Source organism: Sebastes fasciatus, chromosome 10, assembly GCF_043250625.1.
Source record: "Sebastes fasciatus isolate fSebFas1 chromosome 10, fSebFas1.pri, whole genome shotgun sequence".
Taxonomy (NCBI): Eukaryota; Metazoa; Chordata; class Actinopteri; order Perciformes; family Sebastidae; genus Sebastes; species Sebastes fasciatus.
This window is the reverse complement of record NC_133804.1, coordinates 34,656,726-34,670,433: the sequence shown is the minus strand read 5'-3', so window position 1 is coordinate 34,670,433 and position 13,708 is coordinate 34,656,726. Positions and strand designations below refer to the sequence as shown.

General features: G+C 38.3%; 2 protein-coding genes across 6 annotated transcripts; one reads left to right on the top strand and one right to left on the bottom strand.

Annotated features, from left to right (window-relative positions):
- Window positions 1–4,138: 4,138 nt before the first annotated feature.
- On the top strand, window positions 4,139–10,630 carry LOC141775837 (transmembrane emp24 domain-containing protein 9-like). Of its 2 annotated transcripts, none has more exons than XM_074649574.1 (8): window positions 4,139–4,295; window positions 5,964–6,064; window positions 6,159–6,284; window positions 6,379–6,525; window positions 7,438–7,553; window positions 7,995–8,462; window positions 8,579–10,317; window positions 10,359–10,630. In XM_074649574.1, exons 1-6 carry the CDS (start codon window positions 4,154–4,156, stop codon window positions 7,996–7,998), a joined length of 636 nt encoding a protein of 211 aa, XP_074505675.1. In that variant the 5' UTR covers window positions 4,139–4,153; the 3' UTR covers window positions 7,999–8,462; window positions 8,579–10,317; window positions 10,359–10,630. The 2 variants fall into 2 exon arrangements, with proteins under 2 accessions (XP_074505675.1, XP_074505676.1); XM_074649575.1 differs by having other exon boundaries at window positions 8,579–10,324; window positions 10,367–10,630.
- Window positions 7,798–13,391, bottom strand: tmem216 (transmembrane protein 216). Of its 4 annotated transcripts, none has more exons than XM_074649579.1 (5): window positions 13,366–13,391; window positions 11,299–11,392; window positions 10,170–10,262; window positions 8,221–8,422; window positions 7,798–8,022 (listed from the first exon to the last, which is right to left on the bottom strand). In XM_074649579.1, the coding sequence occupies exons 2-5, from the start codon at window positions 11,312–11,314 to the stop codon at window positions 8,007–8,009; spliced, it is 327 nt and encodes a 108-aa protein (XP_074505680.1). In that variant the 5' UTR covers window positions 11,315–11,392; window positions 13,366–13,391; the 3' UTR covers window positions 7,798–8,006. The 4 variants fall into 4 exon arrangements, with proteins under 4 accessions (XP_074505680.1, XP_074505679.1, XP_074505677.1 ...); XM_074649578.1 differs by having other exon boundaries at window positions 13,354–13,382; XM_074649576.1 differs by lacking the exon at window positions 13,366–13,391 and adding an exon at window positions 11,529–11,594.
- Window positions 13,392–13,708: the final 317 nt, after the last annotated feature.

The following is a 13,708-nucleotide window of genomic DNA, read 5'->3' as shown; positions in this document are numbered from 1 at the left end:
CTTTTCAAAATAAACTTCTGTCTTCACAGGAAACAACTCGGTTAGGTTTAGGAAAAGATGGTGGTTTGGGTTAAAATACAAGACTCTCGGCCAAAAACAGAAATATGACTTAAACCAGATTAATCGTTCCTGTACGGATTAATCGAGTGAATGCAGCACTGAATATTTAGTCATTTGTGTTTCTGGCTTCACCTGAGTCACACGTTGTCTGATGAGTTGGACACATGTAACTTATTTGTTTTAAAATAAACAAATAAATAAAACTAAGGTCGGTGGGTCGATCCCCGGCTCCTCCGGTCACATGTCGAAGTGTCCTTGAGCGAGATACTGAACCCCAAATTGCTCCCAAAGGCTGAGCCATCGGTGTGTGAACGTGTGTGTGAATGCTGACATGCAGTGTGAAGAGCTTTGAGTGATCAACAGACTAGAAAGGCGCTACTCCATCAGTAACAACTTTTAAATCACATCTCAAAACGTAATTTTGTTAATGCGATTGCATTTCTTAACGTTTTAATGTTATTGCTTTTGGGTATCTTATTTCCGTTTTATTGTTGTAATTGTCTGATTTGATTTCATTGCCATCCTGAAATGTGTTTTATTCCTGTTTCAACCATGTAAAGCATTTTGTAATTTTGTTTTGAAAAGTGCTGTAAATATAAAGATTATAAAGAGTAATAATTCCTTTACCAACTAACATTGAGCTGTTTGACTTCCATATTGTCTTTATTATCACTGATAATAAGATTTACAGACGGATAAATAATGATGCTTTCGTGTGTTCAAGCAGGAACACAGTTGTCATATTTGGTCGTCTCTCTGTGGTCGAACCGCTGACGTTTTGTCACCCTGAATGTCAAATGACTCTCTGGCTGCTGAGGCCGATTAGGAGCCGTCATATAAATGATCTGTCTGACGAGGTCAATGCCAAAGTGTCTTTATTTAAAGTATCTCCATTCGAATGCTGTCTTTCCTGATAGGAAAACAAAATAATATTTAATCGCTAATTTGTCCTGAACTAAAGAACGTCTCTCATCATTTAGGTCTTTATTGTTTTATTTCAAATTAATTGAAAGAGGAAGTCTTTAACTGTTACATTTAGAGATGCACCTGCAATGAGTTATCACTGTGTGAATCGCATACAATTTGTTATTGAAAAAAAAGATTGAAAAAAGAATAATGCACCTGTTTTGCTACAATCAATTATTCATAAGTAAGTATAGTAATTAAATATAAATAAGTAAATCAGTAAAAAAATATATATATATGTGTGTGGAAGGAAGGCAGCATGTAGCTCGGTGCTTCATCACCTTTCTATCATGGAAAATACCAGAATAATACTAGATGTGATGTCATTTATATTTATTTATTTTTATATTTACAGGATTTCACAAAATACTGACATTGTATACAGCTTTCCCCGCTGCCATGTCACGCCACCCCTCAAAGAAATGTTTGATTATCGACCCAAATTTGTCTCTTTAAATGCTTTCAAATCCTTCTCCACACTGCCAGCATGTAGTCCTGGGTGGATAAATAATAAACACTTTATTATATTTAAAATTAGGTTTTCATTTGTTGTCTTAAAACAATCCAATTTTAATTTTGTATTAAATTATAAAAAAATTTAAAGTCAGTCCTTAGTGGTTCTGTTGTTAAGAAATACAGCTCAAAGTGCTTCAAAATACGAGAAAACACACAAATTAAAGTTATCAAAGAACTCAAGTTGTTTTTTTTCCAGTTTGGTTTAAATAACTAAAACTCCGAGAAGAATCGCTTAAAGGAAGACACACCAACTTATTAAAGAGCCAATCTATTTAACTTTAAAGTATGATTTTTAATTGATATTTCATCATCTATGGTTTATTCCTGCAGCTCCTTTTCCTCCTAAAATGTGACCTATAAGAAAGTATAAAGTATCGTCTGAGGTTCCTTTAAGATCCGAGTCTAAAGAAAATATGTAAAAATGTAAATGCCATGGTGTCTACTGTGACTTGTGTGAGAGCTTTGTGGACACAGTGTGGAGATGAAGCCGCCGTTATGAACGGAGGTCGGTGTTCAACAAAGTGGCACAATTTAATTTGTGTGACAGGAACTGCACGGCTGCGATAGACTCGGTAATGAAACCTCTCAGCTTTAACTTCTGTCTACTTTATATTCACAAAGAGAAACGAGCGAGGCAGCCATTGTGGAGACATGCAAATACGCTGATCTCTTTAATACGAGCTTCACCCAATTGGATGGCGACTTTGACAAGCAGAACAAATGCCCTGCGAGCGCAAACATGTGCAGGTCAGGAGGAGCGGCGCTGATGGCCGAGGCAGAATTCAACTTTTCTTTATCCTCTTTTCAACGCCGGCAGTCACATTCTGCCTGTTCGCTTACTGTTAAATTAGTCATCTGAGATTAGAGACGGCTTAAGGAAGGAAAGTTTCCCCTCAAAAGTTGATAAAGCTCTGCAACTTTATGTATACTGAACATGTGCAAAAACAAAATGTGGGCGAGTTTGTCTTCGTGGGGAAGTTCCCGTGCACTTCTCACAACATAAAATATATTCTTTATTTAAGTTAGTAAACTATAAAACCTGATGAATCCGTTGGAACCAACCATGTCATGCTAGCTTGTTGTGAAGGATGTGAAGCTTGTTGGAGAGGAAAAACTGCCATTTTCAAAGGGGTCCCTTGACCTCTGACCTCCAGATGTGTGAATGTAAATGGGTTCTATGGGTACCCACGAGTCTCCCCTTTACAGACATGCCCACTTTATGATAATCACACGCAGTTTGGGGCAAGTCATAGTCAAGTCATTGTTTTGTGTTGTTAATTGATTTCCAATAATAAATATAAACATACATTTGCATGAATTAGCATATTTGTCCACTCCCATGTTGATAAGAGGATTAAATACTTCACAAATCTCCCTTTAAGTACATTTTAAAAAGATAAAAAATGTGTGATTAATTTGCAATTAATCGTGATTAAATATTTTGATTGACAGCCCTTGCTCACATGTAATTTGTAATATGGTATTAGGTTGTAACCGTTAGTTGCTGTCCACGTAGAGTGACCTAGATTAGTTAGGAAAGTTATTTATTAGCATTAACAATGATATTAGTTTCCTTTGCTCTTCATTTTCACACAAATACTAGAAACAGCAGTCAATGTGTTGTTTGAACGCTCTGAACAATAAAATATAACACATCTTCTTTGTAGCGTCCGTGATGTTCATTCATGTATTTTTTTCATAACTGAAAATCAATAAACACAGTTACAAATAATAACTAATATTAATCTATTAAAGGGACTGTTTGTAACTTCTTACACGTATAAATCACCCGGGACGGTGTCCCATGCGCGCCCGTATATGCGCGCTCGCGTGTGTCTCCGCTGTTCAGACTCAGACTCCAACACAAACTACACTGAAGCACCAAAACCTCTTGGTTGTATCTAGTGAAGCTGTTAAACAGTGTTGGCCGCGGTCGGAGGACGCGGGGGAGACCGTAGCTTTGGTCTCCAGGACCGGAGTCTCTGCTGTACTCTGCTCCTCTGCCTGCCTTCACTCACACACCACGCTCGTTCTCGCTCCACTCTCACGTGCATGCTGCTCACTCCACACTGCAGCAGAGTTAGTTTAGCTCTGAGAATATCTAGTGAATGTTCAGTGGACGTTTGTGCAGAAATAACTGCTGCAGCTCCTCCAGACCAACAGAGGTTTCCCGTGTCTTGTGAAGTGACGGGGCTCCGCAGAGAGAAACGTTATCGTCTCCGACCAAAACTCCGGCGTCTCCCCCGTTCCCTCCGGCCGCGGTCGGGAGGCTGAGGCGGGAAAAGCCAACACTAGGATCAGCATTGATTCATGGAGAGACCTTGGTCTGGTCAGCTAACATTACTGCCAAGCAGCTGAAATATAGAGTGATATTGTGCTTTTAGCTGACGTGTGTCTCCTCACTGTGTTGAGTGATGCTCCTTTAGTTGACTTAACGGACACAGGTGAAGCTGTTAACAAGACATTTCTGATTCTTACAAACAGTCCCTTTAATAATCTCAGTTCTTTTGTTTTCATTATAAAGTGCAGTAACAGATGTAAACCTACACTAACAGTGAATCACAGCTGTAAGAACTACATTACCCAGCAGCCTCGCAGGCGCAGTAGCAGCATGAAGATGGCGTCAGTCAGCTTGTTGACAGTTTTACTTCTGAACGTTTTCTACAGTTTCAGCTCTTCTTTACACTTTCACCTCCGAGACACCGAGAGGACATGCTTCATAGAGGAGATCCCGGACGACACGGCGCTCACAGGTCAGTTTATAACGTTTAGAACAACGTTAGTAATAGTTAATACCGTTTAGAGCTCGTGGTGACAGAACAGCTGATCAGGAAGTGATAACCAGGAAGTCCACTAACAGCAGTATTAAAGTTACTCACAGTCTCTAAACGACTTAATGACACATTAACTTACTCTACTAAACATTATGAACACCATCATGTATATAAACCTTTTAACACTAACTAGTATCATGTGTTTCACATTAGTCTCTTCTTGATGTTCTGTTTGATTTTGATATTTATTTTATTTTTTATATTTAAGTAAATCATAGTTTGGTCCTTTGCAGGGGACACAGTGTCCTAAAAGTGTTAGTAAATTATGTGAAAAATGTCTGAAAACTATTAGTAAAATATATTTAAAGTATAAGTAAGATATGTGAAAAATATATTTGAAAGATTTCAGAAGTATTTCCTAAAATTATTAGTAACATATATCAAAACATATGTGAAACATGTCAGACAAATGTGCTAAAAGTATTAGTTTGGTCCTTTTCAGGGACAAAAAAGCCTACACTTCAAAAAGATCAATTAAATGAATGAAGACTGAATAGTCTGTGTGGTCTGACTGCACATTGCTGGATATTCATATTCATATTATACATAATGCATTTCACAAGTATAATCCATTCAGTGTCTATACCGCTTTCTAGGGAGTCAGGATGTTTTCATGGTTTTCATGGCACATTTAAAGCTCTAGTTTTTAATTTTTTGGAAGGTGAAGCAAAATTCCTGCATGAAAACTGACAGAAAAGGTCCTAAAATTATTAGTAAAATATATTTTAAAAAATATGTGAAAAATGTCCTAAAATTATTAGTAAAATATATAAAAGAAAATATTTGAAAAAAGTCCTAAAAGTATTAGTAAAATATGTGAAAAAAATAGATTTAACATGTCAGGAAAACAAATCGAAATTAATTAGCTGGTATATTGATGTTTTCTCTTTCTCATAATAACAGAGATAAAACAGTATAATTCAGACACCAAATGTATTATTTATATTTGAAATAGTTTTGGTCCCAAAAGAAGAAAAATTAAATATATAGTAGCCGACTAATCGGTGGTTTTGATCTGAGTTCACTAAGATTTCTTTAGTCAATTAGTCATCTTTTATGCTTTGTTCATGCTGAAGGACTTATTCCCAACTTGTGAGCACATCTCTGATAAACACCAGATTTAAAGTGGTGATTCTTTGTGGAGTTTGATTAAATCAACTTATCAATTAGTCAGCAAAATCGTACGAGTGTTAGTCGACTAAGAATTTCTTTGGTTGAGGACGGCCTTATCGATTAGTAGATACATCTGTTGATGATTTGATTCTTTATTTTATTACTCAACTATATTTGAATGTCAGGATTCAGTTTACAATGTTCTCAAACAGAAGCTGGAACAGGAATACATTTGTCATTATGAAATTCATTATCAAAGTTGTTGGTGAATCATTTTCTGTTTTATCAACTAATTGTTTCAGCTTGACGTGAAAACTTAAATAACCATAATATCTAAAATAGCCTAGTGTTAGCAAAGTCAAAACATTTATTAAATCACTAAAATGTATAGAACTTCAGTAAATAATGACCCGATATGTCCAGTAATATTTTGACATATTAAGTGACGTGTTTGTTGTCTCTGTCTCTCTGCAGGTCACTACTGGACTCAGCTGTATGATGAACAGAAAGACGAGTACCTGCCGGCCCCTCAGGACATCAGGATAGATGTTAGAGCCATAGATCCTGATTACAAGGTTGGTCCTTGATAACAAGTTCTGGTTGAGCCGAGCAGTTTGCACAGAGCCGGTCAAATTTAAGTAATGTTCTTTCCGATTTGGTTCCCTCCAGGTAATTCTGTCTCGGTCTAACGGCTCAGAGGGATTCTTCAAATTCACATCACGGAGTCCAGGAGAACACCAAATCTGCCTGCAGTCCAACTCCCCACAGCGTCCCCTGCCTGCTGGAGGCAAGCTGGTGAGAAGACACATGGTCTTTTAATGCAGTTATTTATTACATGTCCCGTTGCAAACCTTGTCCCTCCTAATGAACTTCCTGTTGCGTCCTGCAGGCTGTTCACCTGGACATCAGAGTGGGCGAACGCAGAAACAACTACAATGAGATCGCTGCTAAAGAAAAACTGACGGAGCTGCAGCTGAGAGTCCGACAGCTGATGGAGCAGGTCGAACAGATCCTGCAAGGACAGAACTACCACAGGGTCAGTCTGAGTGTGTGTGTGTCCATTAACTCCATTTATTCTGGAGCTTTCAAAAACGTCTCTCTGTTAACGTCGTCTCTTTGAGTCCTAAAAACATCTGCAGTGGAAGACCTCAAACAGATGTTGTCTGTGACGGATCGACTGACTCAAGAAAGTCTTAGCAAGTAGATTTTCTTTGTGTTGTGAACCTGAGAAGTATAAAGTTAATGTAAAAACATCAGTAGTCAATTTAATATAGGAGCTAGTGAGCTTAAACATGGTTGGTTTTGGTGACGCTTTCCATTTAGCTAAAGTGGCTCCTTGATTCCTTCACTAGCATCTCTTCCTAGCTTCTTAGCTCCTCTCAGAGGATGGAGGAATTTTACGTCGTCACTCAGTGTATTTATTTTTTAAATCACAGAAGTTCGACTCTACTATAAAGTGTTTAAATAGTTTAGTCATTATAGTTTAATCAGTCGATTATTTTCTACATGAATCGATTAGCTGTTTGGTCTATAAAACGTCGATCAGTGTTTACTGACATAGAGGAGGAAAGAAACCAGAAAATATTGACATTTAAGTGAGTTTTATTTCTTAAAAAATTACTCAAACCGATTAATCGATTATCAAAATAGTTGGCGATTAATTTAATAGTTGCTAACTAATCGATGAATCGTTGCAGCTCTAAACAGCAGTAAAGAAAAATGTTCTGATGTTGTTTCTTATACACAGAACAGAAGAGACATCAGACAGCAGGTGGGGTTGTTCTGGACTGTGTGAGGCTACTATAAGACTAAACATCGTGGCTGTATGGGACAAATATTTGGACCTTTTATCTTTCCTTGAATGAGAAAAGATGCATCTAGAATACTGAGGAAAATAGTAATAATAATAATAATAAAAAGTAATCCCTCTGCTCTGATTGATTGACAGTTGAGGGAGATAGATTTCCGTGAGGTCGACCACAACACCAACATGTGGATCTTCTGGTGGCCCGTCGTCCGCTCGCTCTACGTGGTGCTCTTCATCATCTGGCACACCAAGTCCTGGTAAAACGTCCTCTTCTTTACTTTGATTACTCACTTGTTCATCCAGTATTTTATTATCATTCTCGTCTGTATTGATGTTGTCGTACAGCCTCAGTAGGACAGTTTAGTATTTATACAGACTGTCCTGTTCCTTGATATTATTATAAGTTATTATAACTTCAACTCTGTGCACCTTAATTCCTCTCTGCTGCATGGTGTGAATTTATAAACATTTCTGATGCTGATCCATCAAAGAAAAAATCAGTTTTATTTCAACTTGGGTTTTATTTACATAACGTCATTCATCATCAGAATTTGTAAAAAAAAAAGAATATGTCCTGATCTCAGGGTCAGTACATTCTTACAAACAGTTATAAAACCAACAGATTTACATTTGAATAGGAAAATAGATTGTTTTATTTACAAGGTGGCATCTGAACAAAGTGCTGCTCTGTGTTTCAGGTGAAGTCTTCTTCAGTACACTTTGGACCTACAAGGGACAAATCAAAAGGGACAAAGCATGAACTTGAATATTTCTAGACATTGAAGCATAATCAAAGATATTTGTATTGTACTGAGAACCCCCACATCACATGACCAGGACCAGGACCAGGTCCAGGTCCAGGTCCAGGTCCAGGTCCAGGTCCAGGTCCAGGTCCAGGACCAAGACCCTGCAGGATTTGGTCACCTGGAGAAAGCCGATACGGAGAGGAGTCCGAGCAGGAACTCGAGGCCGTAGAAGCAGAGCAGGACGGCGCAGAGGATGAACTCCAGCCGCAGGACGAAGGTCTGCAGCAGCAGGAAGTAAACGGCCAGCGCCGTACAGGGGAACAGGATGAAGAGCGACGCGCAGGACGCCAGAGAGCGCTCGCACAGGTTACCCTTCCAACCTGAACAAGGACACGGGACATGGAGGTCAACATCACGGAAGTCAACATCACGGAAGTCAACATCACGGAAGTCAACATCACGGAGGTCAATGTCCCTGAGGTCAGAGACTGCAGCTGCCGTGTCAGTCAGGACTTGCTCATCTCCACAGTCAGAAGACGTCCACGATGACTGGCTAAATTTGACAATTTTCTTCCATTTTGGCCGTCCGTCCAAAACAAGTCTTCATTTTTAAACACCTGAAACTCAATATGTGGTTTTCAGATTTATACAAACAGCTGCACATTTTTGCCCCTGGCCTGTTTTGCACAACGACTTCTACTGAACATCATGAGTGCCGCAGCACTGAATAAAAGTACTAGTACTCGGTGCAGGTGAGTATCAGCCCAACTCTCTCTACACTCCCTAAAAACTTGGTATTTTCCCGGAAGGGGCGTGGCTTTGCAGGACGTAGGAGTGCACGTTTCCGCAAGCTCCGTGACAGTCTCGCTCTGCACTTAGATTAGGCTACTTTATATGATAACCAGGGCTGTCAAAGTTAATGCAATAATAGCGATTTATAGGTTGTAGCGGGCGCAGTTTTAAAGCTAGGGTGAAGATCCTGGTATCATAGTAAACTATAAAACCTGATGAATCCATCGGTACCAACCATGTCTGATTAGCTGGTCATGAAGGAGGTTAAATAACGCTGCAAACTTACGGTACATTTTGGTGAAGAAAAACTGTCATGTCCATTTCAAAGGGGTCCCTTGACCTCTGACCTCCAGATCAGTGAATGTAAATGGGTTCTATGGGTACCCACGAGTCTCCCCTTTACAGAAATGCCCACTTTATGATAATCACATGCAGTTTGGGGCAAGTCATAGTCAAGTCAGCACAGACACACTGACAGCTGTTGTTGCCTGTTGGGCTGCAGTTTGACATTTTATGATTGGAGCATATTGTTTTATGCTAAATGCAGTACCTGTGAGGGTTTCTGGATCAATATCTGTCATTGATTTGTGTTAATTGATTTACAATCATAAATATATACATACATTTGCATAAAGCAGCATATTTGTCCACTCCCATGTTGATAAGAGGATTAAATACCTGACTAATCTCCCTTTAAGATCCGTTTTGAACAGATAAACAGCGAGCGAATAAATATTTTAATTTATTAACAGCCCTAGTCAATATATTTTGGCACTATTTAGTTGTGCATATTTTCCAGTTATGATGGTCAGTTTGAGAATTTATTAGCAGTCATTTGAAATTCTGCAGGGAGGTCTAGCAGCGGTTACAGCCGTGCAGCAGTACCAGGAGCAAAGATCAAAGTGTATTGTTTGAAGTTACAGTAGGCTTGAGGTGTCCTGTAGGTTTAATCCAGCGTTAAGTCAAAGATTAAGTTAATTAAGTTACGGTTTAGCTTGCTTATCTAAAAAGTGATGAGGCAACCCGATGCATGACGAACAAAATGCTCCGCCCCCGGGTGAATACCAAGTTTTTAGGGAGTCCCGATTTAAGCACTAATGCAGTTTGTTCAACAGAAGTTTAACCTAAATAATTAAAATATAATAAAATAGTCTGAGTGAGTTCAGACACTGCTGCTTATTTAATTATCACCTGCAGCTGTTGTCCACATGGTGGCAGCAAAGAACCAAACAGGAAGTGGCCTCTGGCTTCAAATCAATCATGAAGATGTGTGTTAATAATGTGCATCTTCATTTAGTCCAGGTAGAGTCTGAATATTTGTGTTTGGTGTTTCACCGTAAAAGATCCTGAGCGTCTCCAGACCGAGGAAGAGCACCAGCAGCACCACATCAAGGACCAGGTTATCTGTCGGGTAGGGCAGTAAAATCCCTGCACGGCAAGAAAAAGAGAGTTTATCTATCAGCATATAACATGAGTTAAAGACGTAGGAAGTCTGTTTGGAAGTGATCGACCTCCTCTCTTTAGTCAGTCAGTCTTTCTTACCACCAAAGCAGAAACATTTGATTTGGAAGGAATAAACTGTTAAATTATTTGGACGCTGTGACGAGATCTTGATCTGTCACGGCTGTAGATGATTATTTTTTTTAAATGAAGTTGTGTTTGTATTTTGTCTGATATACTACAGAATATACACTTTACTGTGTCTAAACATTGTATGAATGTGTTCTCAGTACGTGATATGCACTTTGTTTTTATAATATGTTGATTCACTTTAATGAATAAAAACTGAAACTGTTCCTAATGCTGGAAACCTCGTTTTGTTACAGACGTCAATGTTCACACATACAGTATATGTCACTTTTACTGATTTAACAGATAGAAACAAGAACTTTAACCAGTTTCTGGCCAAAGAGATTTCAGTCATGTTTCAGTCAGTAAAGAGAGAGAAGAATTAAAAAAAGATTCCACACACTAGCAGATATCCATATATCCAAGTAGACAAAGTGATGAAATAAAAATTAAGATTCTCATTATTATATCATCAATAAAAAAAGCATTATTAGTAATCAATGTAAAGAGATAATCCATAAGGAAAACATTGGGGAGATAAAAACAAACCTTTTTTCAGTTGTTCTGGTGCCGACTCTAAAGTATGAGATGGCAGAGCGTTCCAGATCACTGAACCTCGGTAAACTAAACCAAACTCTAACTGAGATGTTCGACACACAGGAGGTCTGAGTATGGCATTATTTTGAGTTGTGGAATTGTTGATTATAGGAATACAGTTCATGGAAATATGAGGGAAGGGTCCTGTTCAAAGAGTTGTACACATATAATGATAATATGAAGGTTGTTCCAGCAGAATGACCTCAGCACAGTTGCTTCAGAGTGGTTCAGTGCTTTAGAAATCTCTGTTTCCTTTCTCACTACTACTGATGTAAAGACGTGTGGAGGTGGGACAAACCTTTATAGATGAACATGAGGATCTCTGCCAGGTAGAAGGCAGCAAAGTACCAGCTGTTGAGGTAGAAGAGGACCTGCAGAGGAGTGGACGAAAGCTGAGGAAGACGGAGTCAAGGACAACACAGGAACATGTCACAGAGACAGAGCAGGGGTGTGTGCGTGTGCGTGTGCGTGTGCGTGTGTGTGTGCGCGCGCGTGCGCGTGTGTGCATCGGTTTTATGTGAAGGATACGATTGGTTGGCCCCCTGCAGAGAAGAACAGAAAATATAATAAATAATACATCAAATAATAGAACAGGTTGAGGGTAGTTTGTTTTTTTTGGTTATCAAAATGCATCATTATATAAGGCATAATTTTACCAAATTTTCCAGATAACCAATTATTTTCTTTTCAAGTGTGAGTTTTATTAATTTGCAAAATCAAACAAGTACAACAAGATTGTCAAAATTAACTTGGTAAAGCACATTCATACAATATTTAGGTGTTTATTTAAAAAATAGTGTTTTGGATGTTGTCATCACTCAACCCTGTTCAGATCATCCTGTTCGTGATATAATTAATGTGAAACTGATTGATTTCTGCTTTATTTAATTTATTTTGTCTTCTTTATATAGAAACTGGAAACATGAAGGCAGTAGTCATGGTTAAATACATTTATTAAATACATTTAATATTTAAATATTATACTAAATTAATACAAAAATGGACTCAGTAATTTGACAAATAAATGCTATTAATTTTTTTATTTCTGTGCATATTTATTTATTTTCATATCATCCTGCACATTTATTTGATAACTGATATTTTGTATTTCTTTACTAGTTACTTTTATTTAAATCAATAAATAAATTAATAAATAAATTATAAATAAATAATAATAATAAAATAAATAAATAAAAAGGAATAAATTAATAAATAAATAATCATCAAATAAATGCGCAGGTTACTTTGAAAATGAATACATATGCACAAATCCATAGAAAAATAAATAACATTTATTTATTTGACAAATTACTTATTTTTGTATTCATCTATTTTTATATTTAATTATTTTCAATGTAATAATAATGAATGGATTTAAACAACCCATGCTCTGCTGCAGCAGTACTGTATCTATACCCAGTACTACTAACCTATCCAGTGGTCTGCAGAGTGTCTCAGATCTACCACATTAAAATGCCCTAACATGTATTATTAGTGATGAAAACATGATATTTGTATGTTTATAACTGTGCCTTTAATATCTGCTTAGAGTTAACGAACCTGACAACAACATGAATCTCTGGTTTACCCACCGTCTGTCACGTTATATCACATGTTACATAGTCTGTTCATCATAGAGGTCTGGTGGAGCTAACAGAACCAGCTAACAGAACCAGCTAACAGACCCAGCTAACAGAACCAGCTAACAGAACCAGCTAACAGACCCAGCTAACAGAACCAGCTAACAGAACCAGCTAACAGACCCAGCTAACAGAACCAGCTAACAGACCCAGCTAACAGACCCAGCTAACAGAACCAGCTAACAGACCCAGCTAACAGAACCAGCTAACAGACCCAGCTAACAGACCCAGCTAACAGAACCAGCTAACAGAACCAACTAACAGACCCAGCTAACAGAACCAGCTAACAGACCCAGCTAACAGAACCAGCTAACAGACCCAGCTAACAGACCCAGCTAACAGAACCAGCTAACAGAACCAGCTAACAGACCCAGCTAACAGAACCAGCTAACAGACCCAGCTAACAGAACCAGCTAACAGACCCAGCTAACAGACCCAGCTAACAGAACCAGCTAACAGACCCAGCTAACAGAACCAGCTAACAGACCCAGCTAACAGACCCAGCTAACAGAACCAGCTAACAGACCCAGCTAACAGAACCAGCTAACAGAACCAACTAACAGACACGGTTTACTGTCACAGCGGTGAACACGTTGATATACTCCGTGTTGGTGTTAATGTTGATCTGAGTGATGAAGAACACGTTGATATACTCCGTGTTGGTGTTAATGTTAGTCTGAGTGATGAAGGCTGAATGTTTATTTGGATCGAACAGAGAGACTCACCGGGCGCCATGTCTGGTTACCATGGAAACAGCTTGGGCCGGAAGTGACTCTTCTTCAGGTTCATAATTTAACCGGAAGAGGTTTAAATGTGCTGCCACCTACTGGCTGTCTGTGATACTACTACTACTATTATATACTACTACCACTACTACTAATACTACTACTACTACTGCTATATACTACTACCACTACTACTGCTACTACTACTACTACTGCTATATACTACTACCACTACTACTGCTACTACTATTACTACTACTATTATATACTACTACCACTACTACTACTAATACTACTACTACTACTGCTATATACTACTACCACTACTACTGCTACTACTACT

What these genes read in the sequence shown, in the direction of transcription:
- LOC141775837 (XM_074649574.1), top strand. Translation starts at nt 4,154, where the DNA reads ATGAAGATGGCGTCAGTCAGCTTGTTGACAGTTTTACTTCTGAACGTT. An exon ending in CCATAGATCCTGATTACAAG is followed by an intron (nt 6,065 to 6,158) that starts GTTGGTCCTTGA and finishes GGTTCCCTCCAG; the next exon opens with GTAATTCTGTCTCGGTCTAA. An exon ending in TGCCTGCTGGAGGCAAGCTG is followed by an intron (nt 6,285 to 6,378) that starts GTGAGAAGACAC and finishes TGCGTCCTGCAG; the next exon opens with GCTGTTCACCTGGACATCAG.
- tmem216 (XM_074649576.1), bottom strand. Translation starts at nt 11,579, where the DNA reads ATGTATTATTTATTATATTTTCTGTTCTTCTCTGCAGGGGGCCAACCA. An exon ending in CTGCAGGGGGCCAACCAATC is followed by an intron (nt 11,393 to 11,528) that starts GTATCCTTCACA and finishes CGTCTTCCTCAG; the next exon opens with CTTTCGTCCACTCCTCTGCA. An exon ending in CCTCATGTTCATCTATAAAG is followed by an intron (nt 10,263 to 11,298) that starts GTTTGTCCCACC and finishes CTTGCCGTGCAG; the next exon opens with GGATTTTACTGCCCTACCCG.